The sequence below is a fragment of the Lutjanus erythropterus genome, chromosome 6 (genome assembly GCF_056507025.1).
Source record: "Lutjanus erythropterus isolate fLutEry1 chromosome 6, fLutEry1.hap2, whole genome shotgun sequence".
NCBI classification, from domain to species: domain Eukaryota; kingdom Metazoa; phylum Chordata; class Actinopteri; order Lutjaniformes; family Lutjanidae; genus Lutjanus; species Lutjanus erythropterus.
In genome coordinates this window covers 43,065,090-43,077,734 of record NC_139322.1, presented here as the reverse complement: position 1 = coordinate 43,077,734, position 12,645 = coordinate 43,065,090, and the positions used below count along the sequence as shown (strand labels likewise).

The window sequence follows — 12,645 nt, the reverse complement described above, 5'->3', positions numbered from 1 at the left end:
TTGAAATCTCAAGAGTTAAGTTATCATAGGCATCCATTTTGCCATGAAATCCTCTGTTTTAAAATTAAGATTAATTGTTAAATCTATGTAATACACCCTTTTAACCATCTGTCTGACATGATGTCTGACTTGATTCGATGGGTTAGGGTTAGGCAGTTGTGGCTGCAGCCATGCAGTTGTAATATGCTTTCTTTGCAATAAGAAATAGGAGATACATTAAATATTTCTGTGTGTGTGTGTTTTTCAGGGACTGTCCTGTGAAGTGGCTTAAGTCCTACTCTCATTACTGTCCAGAGGATCCCTGAACAGCAGCAGGTGGCAGCACTGAGTTGCAGCAACTGAGTCACATCTTCATGCACTGAAGAACTGAAGAATCTGTATAAATGTCTGTTGGGTTTATTTTCATATGACTAGTTCAAAATGTTTGTATCGTCTGTAAAGATGTTTTGTATCTGACATCAGTTTGTCATCAGCTTTTTTAACATGACATGTTGTTGCTAAAGCACAATTACAATATCAAAGGCAATGAACTAATTAATTAATTCATTCATAATAATTAATAATAATGTAACTATTTCATAGAATAAAAGAAATAAGTATTGCAGAATAAATTAAGCCAACCTGTGTGTGTGTGTGTGTGTGTGTGTGTGTGTGTGTGTGTGTGTGTGTGTGTGTGTGTGTGTGTGTGTGTTTTGTCTTCAGCCTGATCACATTCCTTCAGTCAGTAGGTCACAGGTCAGATGTCTCACATGATCCCTCAGTGCACTGAACGGAGAACATCCTCCTACACTCCTTTGTTCTTTACATCTGTGATCTTCACTTTCATGAAGTGACTTTCCCTCCAACAATCACCCATATAAAAACTTCAAAGGCAGATCACAGCATTCTGTGACATGATTATTGATACCGAAACATACTAGGAAAGTGAGCAACACATTGAGCAACACAACAACATCATAAATTTCAAGTACCGATGTGATGGTATCCTATATTTTTCTTGCTTTCAGCAAATCCCATGAAAAGAGCCAAAGCTACAGTGTGTTGGTGTGTTTGTCTCTCAGCACTTCCTGACTTCCTGTCTCGGACACTAGAGCCCACTAATTGCTACTGAAAACATAATTCTTTAAAAGTTATAATCTTGATGTCCCCCAAAAGCCTTAAATCCAGGACTCTTACAGACTTACTGGGAATTCACCTCAAAGTCTGTGAGTCTGTCAGGGTGGACATTAGGACTGTGCCAACATTTCCTAAAGTAATTTCCTAAAATAGCTGTGCACTGAAACTACTATCTGAAATTCCTCAGGGAAAAGGGAAAAAGTGCCTATGTTGGAAATTTGGTATTTCCTGAAGCAGATGAATCCACATTTGCCAGTGCTAGTGAGTATTTTGGGCAGCAGGACAGTATATGTGAGACTGAGTCAAAAGTTTTTTGTTTTATTTTGTTTAATTAATTTATTATTATCCCTACCAGGCTTTCGCCTGCAGGGGATCATGTATGATATTATATCTTAATGATATTAAAGGTCAAATGTCAAGGTCACAGTGACCTCTCTAAACATTGTTTGCCATGACTCAAGTTTTCATACACTAAACATGAAAAAATTGCAAACAAACACCTAAAATGATGACATTTTATATCCAAAATGTCAAAGGTCATAATGTTCAGCCCTCTATCAGTCCTCTGTAAAAAATAGTCTGTACGTGAAGACAGCATGTTTCTCACTGGAAATTATTCACCAGAATCACACATGTATAGTGAGAACTTCCAAGTCACTTTATACCTTTATTAAATTCCTTCAAAGTTACAGGTCAATATAGTGGTAAGTGCTATATTTAAATTCCTTCAGTGTCTTCACTTCATACACTATATGAGTCTGGACAGACATGGATGTAATCTGTAACTTGACTGGTTGGTGGAGACAAACAACTGTCAGGCAGTAATTCTATTTTCTGACTACTCTGTTTTATATGACCATTAACAGCTGACTTCTCACTCTTCTTAATCAGCCACCAGTGGCCTTAGTCCATGTCTCAAAAATATAAACATTGCCATTCAGTCCATTAAAGAAAAGTAAGCTGAAGACAGTCTGGAGGCAGTTTTATGGATCTATCTGGACAACTAAAGGAGAGCACTACTGCAATATGTTCACATACACAAAACAGATAGTAAGCTGACATTAGTGTGCAGAAACATGTTTTTCTTTTTCTAGTGTGGCAGAAGCATTGCTGTATTTTTTTTATTTATTTATTTTTTTTACTGATTTGTGTATATTTACAAGTATGTATGTAAGTATTTACATTGCCAGTGGTTACATATTACCTCAGCATTTTTCAGCTATTATGTTGATCGATAGAATGTCCCATAATTTAATTTAATTTAATTTAATTTAATTTTATTTTATTTTATTTTATTCACAGTTGATCCTCCAAGCCACCAGGTGGCAGTAGTGCAGCAGTACTGAAAACATAATTCTTTAAAAGTTATAATCTTGATGTCCCCCAAAAGCTTTAAATCCAGGACTCTTACAGACTTACTGGGAATTCACCTCAAAGTCTGTGAGTCTGTCAGGGTGGACATTAGGACTGTGCCAACATTTCCTAAAGTAATTTCCTAAAATAGCTGAAAAGTAAGCTGAAGACAGTCTGGAGGCAGTTTTATGGATCTATCTGGACAACTAAAGGAGAGCACTACTGCAATATGTTCACATACACAAAACAGATAGTAAGCTGACATTAGTGTGCAGAAACATGTTTTTCTTTTTCTAGTGTGGCAGAAGCATTGCTGTATTTTTTTTATTTATTTATTTTTTTACTGATTTGTGTATATTTACAAGTATGTATGTAAGTATTTACATTGCCAGTGGTTACATATTACCTCAGCATTTTTCAGCTATTATGTTGATCGATAGAATGTCCCATAATTTAATTTTAATTTTAATTTTATTTTATTTTATTCACAGTTGATCCTCCAAGCCACCAGGTGGCGGTAGTGCAGCAGTACTGAAAACATAATTCTTTAAAAGTTATAATCTTGATGTCCCCCAAAAGCCTTAAATCCAGGACTCTTACAGACTTACTGGGAATTCACCTCAAAGTCTGTGAGTCTGTCAGGGTGGACATTAGGACTGTGCCAACATTTCCTAAAGTAATTTCCTAAAATAGCTGAAAAGTAAGCTGAAGACAGTCTGGAGGCAGTTTTATGGATCTATCTGGACAACTAAAGGAGAGCACTACTGCAATATGTTCACATACACAAAACAGATAGTAAGCTGACATTAGTGTGCAGAAACATGTTTTTCTTTTTCTAGTGTGGCAGAAGCATTGCTGTATTTTTTTTATTTATTTATTTTTTTACTGATTTGTGTATATTTACAAGTATGTATGTAAGTATTTACATTGCCAGTGGTTACATATTACCTCAGCATTTTTCAGCTATTATGTTGATCGATAGAATGTCCCATAATTTAATTTTAATTTTAATTTTATTTTATTTTATTCACAGTTGATCCTCCAAGCCACCAGGTGGCGGTAGTGCAGCAGTACTGAAAACATAATTCTTTAAAAGTTATAATCTTGATGTCCCCCAAAAGCCTTAAATCCAGGACTCTTACAGACTTAATTTAATTTAATTTTATTTTATTCACAGTTGATCTTCCAAGCCACCAGGTGGCGGTAGTGCAGCAGTACTGCGCTCTTTTCTGCAGCGCTCCGCCCCCTCGGCTCACCGCCCGGTGTGGGAAAGCAACACGGAAGCAGCAGATAGCGTTAGTTAAATGTTTATGTGTAGTACAGCTCCTGTACTCATCTGTGAGCGTTTTATTTGTCAGCGTATGTCTGTAGGTTTATGATGTTGGTCCCCATGTGAGTGACCTGAGGCAGGCAGACACACAGACACAGAAGAAGAAGGATGGCAGACGAAGCTCCTTTCCAGTTTCTGCATAACGAAGTGATTCAGTACATTTACAAGTCAGCTGACAGCGGAGAGACGGTGAGACACAGGCAGACAGACAGAGAGACAGACAGACGTCTCTCTTCTCAACACTCACTTATATCGTTTACTGCAATGTAATGTGTGTTTACTGTCTGTCATTGATGCAGGAGAATGGAAGAAATATCACCAAACTGGAGAGCATGGGCTTCAGAGTCGGTCAGGGGCTCATAGAGAGGTAACAACATGTCCTGCTCTCACAGTGTGGACTCGCTGTGTGGGATGTGATATATGATATGTGATATATATGCTCTGGACCTCTGCAGAGGTCAGCATCTGTCTCACTGTGGGTTCTGTAGTAAAGCTTTGGACCACCATTACAGCATAACTATGTTTGTAATACATCAGGCACAAAGCAACATAAATAATTTACGAGATGGGAAGTGATTAAGTACAAATACTTACTGTACTGAAGTAGCGTTTTCAGGTATCTGTGCTTTACTTGAATATTTACTTTTCTGACAATTTTTACTTTTGCTCCATACATTTTAACATAAATATCTGTACTTTCTACTCCTTAGATTTTCAACACTGGCTGCTTACTTTAGCTTTAATGCATTTTAGGGGAATTATTGGTTATTATTATTTTGCATCACTGCGTCACATCAACACTGATTTCAGCCTGACAGGATTGGAACAATGTAACACATAAAAAGGACAAGTCCTTGGCGTATCCATCAGTACATATCACACACCACAGAAGTAACAAGATGAAAACAACATAAAATAGATAGCAAGATGAAAGGAATGTTAACAAGATGAAAAAGATGTAACAAGACGAAAATAAAGTAAAAGGTCTAACAAGATAAAAACTATGCAAAAGATGTAACATCATGAAACTGACAGACGTAACAATCCAAAAATAATGTAACAAGACTTAAATGAGGTAAAAAATGTACAAAACGAAAATGACATAAAAGACAAAACAAGACAAACACAATGTAAAAGACATAAAGCAATAAAAAGATGTAACAAGTGGAAAACAAATGTAAAAGACAAAAACATCATAAATTACATAAACAATACAAAAATGTTGCAACAAGTGACAAATGTATCAAAACAAAAATTACATAAAAGATATAACAGCCCCAAAATGATTAGTATTTTAAGAACATTTAATGTGCAGAACTGCAATAATAATTAGAAAATAAATGCAAAATCTTTTCAAATATATCAAGTATTACCCGGCTTTCATCTGACATGATTTGCAGATTATTGTTCTCTGCCTGTCTGATTCTTAACCAGAACCACATGCATATAATGGCAGTTGCACCACTCTTTTTTCCAGCTCCTCTTCCTCTTTGTTGTGGTCACTGTAGTGAACTGTCAAAAACCAAAGGTGCCTGTAAGCAGTCTGTTTAGCTTAGTTTGCCATATAACTTTAATTTTCTATCTTTCTATCTTCTTTTTCTATCTTCTGTCTCTTTCTATCTTTCTTTCTTTCTTCAAAGCTCAGAAGTTACTGATTCATTCTATATTTGCTTTTAACATTTTTATAGCTCATTATCATGTTGCTTTTTGTATAATAGTTTGACCTGTGACACTATTTAATAGTGCTGTAAATACAACACAGTGCAATACAACACAATGTCACCATACCCTAGACATGCAAAAGTGTTTTCTCCAACAGAGCTGGGTCAATAAGAGGACAGTGCCATCTACCAGACTCACAGACGTGGAGTGAGAATCAGTACTATGCTTTTGCTTTTGATTTTTGTGTAGAATACATTTAAACAGAACAGACAAGACAAACATGACGGACAAAACAGTGCTAAGAGTATAGCTACAGGTAATGGGCTCTCAAATATTAGTAGGACTTTACCAACAAGTTTACGTATGGTTTCCATATTATTGTCATATTTCCAATTTTTATTTCCTTTTGTAATATAAATAATCAAGAGGGACATAACTTGACATATCTGACTTCCATTAAGAAAATGTTGGGTGGATAAGAAGACCTCCAGCTGACAGAAATATGCTGTTTTTTTGTTTTGTTTTTTTTGCATCAATAAATGCAAGATTACAGAGTTTCCTTTGATGGCAGTCGCCAACAATAAAGTTCCCAAGCAGACAGAGAAGTGGAATTGGTATTAAATTGACTCCAAAACATGATGAAATAACTGAAGATATTTTCTCCCAGAAGGGGAAAAGTTCACAAAAAGACCACAACATATGCAGGAAAGACCCCTGTTGCTGTTGGACAAAGTGAGGCTCTACCACAGTGTCATGTTGCAGTCAAAATTAATAATATAGGGCAAAGTCATACTAGCGTACTTTCTATTCTGTTTATACCTGCATCTCTGGAGCCACATGTGGCTCTTTAGTCCCTCTCTAGTGGCTCCTTGTGGTTATGGCAAAAATTACATTCATTACATTTTAATTTTCATTTATCATTGGTCTCCACCCTAAAAATGAAAAAGTTGAGAAAACTTAAAATTTTAAGGCAACATACTTCAATAGATTTTTGCCTTGACCTCTAAAGTTAGTTGTCTTCTTGAGGCTCTATAAGCTCATTATGGATGCAAAATCACAAAAACAGAAAAGTCTTCAGGGAAAAGAGAGAATTCAAAACTTGCGGTCCAGACAGATTTTCTTTTTTCTTTTTTAGGCCAAAAAGGGCCCTTTTGACTGTAAAGGTTGCAGATCCCTGGTTTATACCCTCCGCCTGTATATCTAGTGACAAACTAACACACTGGGCCTCAGTAACGACCAGAGGTACAAACATTTCATCTAAACAACTTTTCTTGTCTCTAGGCTGACTAAAGACACAGCTCGCTTCAAAGACGAGCTGGACATCATGAAGTTCATCTGTAAAGACTTCTGGACCTGTGTGTTCAAGAAGCAGATTGACAACCTTCGAACCAACCACCAGGTGACACTGAGCTCAGCAGACTGCACTGTGAGCCAGCTTGGGCTGGACCCTATGGCTTATCAATAATATCATATAATATATTACTAATATTTTTAAGCTATGCCTTAATGTACTCTACATACCTTGAGATATGCATTTTCTCTATAAATAACATAACATTAATTCTCAAATATTTCAAACATGTATGATCTTATAGAATATGATGCATTACTTTAGATGAAACTATCCAACAGTAGATGAAGTCATTTTAAAAAGCCATTATAAATAAATATTTATAGCAGTGAAATGCAACATACACATAAATGCAGCAGTAATATTCATCTAAAAACATCAGATAATAATAAATCACTAACAGGGAACATTTCACTGCACAGTGACTTCTTTAAGTAGATTTTAATAGTAATACTGACATATTTTTACCTTAGTAAGGTTCAGAATTCAGAACTGTTACTACAGTGGAGTGTTTCTAATGTGGGTTTGATATTAGGGCTGTGTGATGTGGATAAAATCAAATATAATACTTTCACCAAATACTTTAACACTGAGGTTAAGGCAAATACTAGAACAGTCTGGTAAGTTCAAAAAATGACATTACTTTTCTGTATTGTAGCCTTTAAAACCAGGAAAACACAACACTTATGACTAGGGGTGTGTATCTCATTGACTGAAACCGATTCAATATGTATGTCGATACATATTCAATGATACAAGGTAGACTTGCACCGATTAATCCGCAATGCTTGGAATCAGGCTGGTTTTCATATGACCGGCCCTGATCGGTGACCGGCCGGTCAGCATCACATATCTGATTCTGTGCCTGTCATTGTCACACACGTGTTCTGCACGATGGTCACGTCATGTGCGCAGCAGACAAACTGACCGTGATATCACCACAGTGCTAATAACAGCTTACACACACTCAGATACATGATTGCTTGAAGATGGTGTGTGACAGACAGAACAGGATAAAGAGAAGACTAGGGATGCAACGATTATAGATTTTGACTGTACGATTATAGTCTGAGGAATAATCACGGTTTCACGATTATCACGATTATTATGCATTAATTAATTTCACAACACTACTAATGAAGTAATGTATCAAATCACATGAACATTGTTTAGAGATTTTAATGTATTATTTACTGCTGTCAGAAATAACACAGTAATCAAATAATACAGTACAAAATAATAAATAAAGATAAACAAAAAGTCTGTCTCTTTCTTTGGAATTAAATAAAAGTGACCTCTGCTCTGTAAACATGCATGTCAGTATTTCCTTTTTGAACAAAACAAATGGAGTCAAAGGCTGCAGGATGTCTGTCTGCACGGCTCTTTTGATAAAAAATATCACAACATTATTTAGTCATTTCAGTTTGTGTATTCTTTCTACATTTCTTTTGGACCTGAGTAGAGAACTTAAAAACATGGTGGAAAAATATTTGAAATAAAGTATTTTAAGTATTATTATTAATATAAGACTAAGATTAACTTTACTGATCCCCCAGGGGAAAATGTTACTCATGTGGGTAATAAACTTAAGTGTTATTGTCATCAACTCTCATCCATGGCTGTTTTTTAAATTATTATTAATTTAATAATTATATGTGTATATATATATATATATTTTTTTTTTTTCCTTCTCTGGTGTTATTTCTTTTAAGTTCCATTTGCTCTTCTGAAGTACTGTAATTATTAAGATTGTATGGGAGTATGGGATTAATGTACTACCTTGATACTAAATAAAATCAGTTAAAAAAAAAGTCTGATGCATCAGATGCATGAGTGAATTGTTACTCCCCTACTTATGACATATCACCACATAACAATATCCACAATCTATTCTCAAATCACAATATTAACATAATATTGATAAACACTGCCTCGCCAAAAAAAGTCACCACCTTTAAATAAGCAAATAGGTAAGATCCTTCCATTGGATAATTACTGCAGTGATTAATATGTTTCAGCTGGCAACAAATCATTGAACTCTAACTGATGCAGTGAGTAGCTTCTTATTTCTTAAATAGGTATGTCAGAAGACATATCCTGTGGTCAGGAAAAAGATGTTACTTAAACTCAAATTATTGGTTTGCATCAAGCAAATAAAACAACTAAGGAGACTGATGAGACTACTAGAACTGGGTTAAGAACTGTCCAACACATTATTAAAACCTGGAAGGATAGTGGAGAACCATCATCGCCCAGGAAGAAACGTAGTCGGAAAAACATCTTGAATGATCGTGATCAGAGATCATTTAAATGTTTGGTGAAATCAAATCATAAAAAAATCAACAGTAGAACTCTTGGCTATGTTTAATAGTGAATGTAAGCGCTTTTCCACGTGCAATGTGAAGAGAACTCAATGGATTGGGACTAAACATCTGTGTAGCCTTAAGAAAACCACTTATCAGTGAGGCTACTCGGGGAAAAAGACTTCAGTTTGCTTGGGAACATAAAGATTGGACTCTAAGAAGAGGAGGATGAAGTGATGCTCCCATCATGCCTAGTGCCTTCTCTACAAGCCAGTGGGGGCAGTGTTATGATCTGGGGTTGCTTCAGTTGCTCAGGTCGAGGTTCAGCAACTTTATGTGGCCAAAAAATTATGTCAGCTCACTACCTGAATATACTGAAGAAGCGGGTTTTTACATCAATGGATTTTTTCTTCCCTGATGGTGCGGGCATATTCCAAGATGACAATGTCAGGATTCATTGGGCTCAAACAGTGAAAGAGTGGTTCAGGGAGCATGAGACATACATACATACATGGATTGTCCACCACTGAGCCCAGATATTAACCCCCCTGAGAATCTTTGGGATGTGCAGGAGAAGACTTTATGCATAATAAATGTTGTGAAATTGCATAAGCTTATCAAATACGATGCCATGGCAAATGCGTAATCATGCATAATCAAAGCTAAAGGTGGTCCAACAAAATATTAATGTGTGACTTTTTTTGGCCAGGCAGTGTATTTCCCAGCCCTAGAGGCAGCAGTGCTCCACAGACTCTGACCACTCAAACTTTATTTTAAACAGAGCTAACATACTTTGTGTTTATGGGATATAAATGTATTTGTCATTATTGTTGACTAGTCTGTCAGTGCTGATGTTGTTCTTGTGTGTTTCAGGGTATCTATGTTCTCCAGGACAATAAGTTCCGGCTCCTGGGTCAGCTGTCAGCTGGGAAACAGTACCTGGACCAGGCCCCGAAGGTGCATTACTCTGCCTGTATTGATCTGTTCTACAAGGCTCTCTGTCATCTCAAATACTGTTTCTTTTTGTGAAGCATCTGATCTCAGAACAGCATAACTTCAGACTCACATTGAGAGATCAGTACTTTAAAACTGTGTGTCTGTCTGTGTGCAGTATCTGGCCTTCACCTGTGGTCTGGTGAGAGGAGCTCTGTCCAACTTGGGAGTGAAGAGCATTGTGACTGCTGAGGTGTCCATCATGCCTGCGTGTAAGACCTGAATCACTTGTCCGTCATGCATTCATAGACATTCTCACAAATTGTATTCTTTGTCTTTGAAACTTGACAAAAATAACAAAGGAGCTTAAACAAAACAAAAAAAAAACTGTTACCACTGGCAAACTGAGTTTTTCTATTTTCCTTAGGCAAACTCCTTCCACTGAAAAACGTGATGCTGTTGAAAGCTCAAAAATTCACACAAAAATGAAATGACCCATTTTCAAATGTAAAAAACAACTGGGAAAAAAAACCCATAAAATGTCTCTGTACTGCTCCTCTGGTGCTGTTCACACACTGTCACACTCCACACACCCAGTTCAGAAAGTGTCCATGTGCACACTGTTTGAACTGTGGCTGAAGTTAAGGATCTAAAGTGAAGGTTCAGGCTAGAAACAAAACGAAACGTTGTCTTTCAGGTCAGCTATGCATATTGGGGCTTTAGAAACTTGGATTACACCAGACAAGCAGTATGGAGGCATTTTATGTTTTTACTCAGTTGTTGTTTTTTCACCTTTCACCACTCATTCATTCATATTGTTTGGGCGATTCTATTTTCCTGTGAAACTCCAGCAGTGTTTTGTGGACTAAAAAAAAACTAAACCTGACTTCAGTCTGCATGTGGATGAGTAGATAATGACTGAATTTTCACTTTTGGCTTAACTATCCCTTTACATTAAAACTCTGTCAGACATTTTTTTCAGTGTTGGGGACCAAGGAGGTGTCTCCCTGTGAGAATTGTTCTTTCTTCCTCCATGACACCTCATGGGCTCTGTAGTTTTTAGTTCATCCAGGTTATTGAAATCTTCCTTGTCACAATCTCACCACACATACAGCTGAGCACGGTTTTAAATGTTTCATGGAATGATTTTATGGTTTCAAATGTGTTTAGTGTGACATGAAACAGGATGTCTGATCAGGGCTTATCAGGAAATTGAAATTGGTCCAGTAATGAGGGACTGCAGCCATCAGTTGCAAAACGGGCGACACTCTAAATCAGTCTCTTTTCTTTTCTGATTCATTCTGGCCAATTGCAAACTATCAAAGTATGTCCACTGAAAGTGCTTGTTTTTCCACTGACAAGCTCAGATTGTTATTCTAAATGTCTGACAACACGATGGAAAGGATCCTTACAGAGACAGAGCTTTATCTTTAAGAGTAAGATACATTACTCCATCAACAAATACAGCAGTTTTACTCCACAGATCATCATAGAACACGACAGAAACAAAATAAAGCTCACCAAAACCATGTTGGTTTCCACTGTTTTGACATGCACCAGCTCTGGTTTGGGATGTGTGTTTTTTCAGCAGATATGATAACTGATTATTACCTTATGGCTGATAACGGTAAGATAACAGATAATTTCACAAGTTCATATTACCTGTAGATGATGTTCACATGAGGGTAAGACAGTCAGATGTAGTGAACATTGATTCAGTATTCCACAACTTTGACCAACACCACTAATTCGACAAAAATAAACAGTACTGACTCTTCAAATTTAGTTTTTCTTGTAAAGTTCATCAAAAAATTCACAAACACACTTTGGCTTTGATGGGGCATTTCGACTCAGAATTAAAAAACTGAAAAGGCATGGCAGTATTGTTGGAAAGTGAACAAACCACCCGAGCCATGCTGCTGCTCCTCCTGTACATTAACATGAAATGACTAAATTAGATATACAGTAAGAAACCAATATGTCAGTCCTGCACTGCCTTTGTGAAACATTCTATCAAGTCAAATGTTTGAGCCTGTGTCAGATAGCTGGGATCAATCAAGTTTGGTTTCATTTTTGAAATAGAATAAATTGTGAACATGTTTTCTTCTCTTTCTGCTGTTATCTCCGCAGGTAAATTCCAGGTCATGATCCAGAAAATGTAGCGACCAGAGGAGGCCATTCCACCCTGCATTCTCTTTTGCCTTCATATATCCTCGAATTTTTGTCATGAAAGGGACATGGCAGCCATCCTCTTCAGTCAGATATACTCATCTATACTTTGTGGAATGCAGTGATGACTGACTTAAGTTTTGTCTGGACTTAAACCGTTCAGAGCTGCTTTTTCTGCAGAAAAGAGGGAAACACAGTCATTATCCAAAGTGCACAAACACTTTCTAACGCCATGATGCAATTTCTGAGAATAATTATCTAGAAATGTTGTCTCTTTTTGACTGTATATAGTTTGTGAGTGATTTACGATTGTCATTATGGAAGTGCTTTGGCACCTTCTGATGGTGAACTGCACAATGGCAGTTTTAAGGGTTACGCAGTATGTAAACATTATTAAAATAGAGTATACTGACAATTATCGATAATTG

At 36.6% G+C, this 12,645-nt stretch overlaps 2 protein-coding genes across 2 annotated transcripts in view; both read left to right on the top strand.

The window, feature by feature from the left end:
* The window catches only part of foxp3b (forkhead box P3b), a 29,705-nt gene extending 29,079 nt beyond the window's left edge, over positions 1 to 626 (top strand). Inside the window, exon 13 of the mRNA XM_084722012.1 lies at positions 248 to 626. Within this exon, the coding sequence (XP_084578138.1) occupies positions 248 to 305 (58 nt within the window). The 3' untranslated portion in view covers positions 306 to 626. The remainder of the gene's footprint in view (positions 1 to 247) is intronic.
* Positions 627 to 3,710: 3,084 nt separating this feature from the next.
* trappc6b (trafficking protein particle complex subunit 6B) lies at positions 3,711 to 12,415 on the top strand. Its single transcript, XM_084722011.1, has 6 exons — positions 3,711 to 3,988; positions 4,099 to 4,166; positions 6,743 to 6,860; positions 9,989 to 10,072; positions 10,227 to 10,320; positions 12,179 to 12,415. Exons 1-6 carry the CDS (start codon positions 3,908 to 3,910, stop codon positions 12,208 to 12,210), a joined length of 477 nt encoding a protein of 158 aa, XP_084578137.1. The 5' UTR covers positions 3,711 to 3,907; the 3' UTR covers positions 12,211 to 12,415.
* Positions 12,416 to 12,645: the final 230 nt, after the last annotated feature.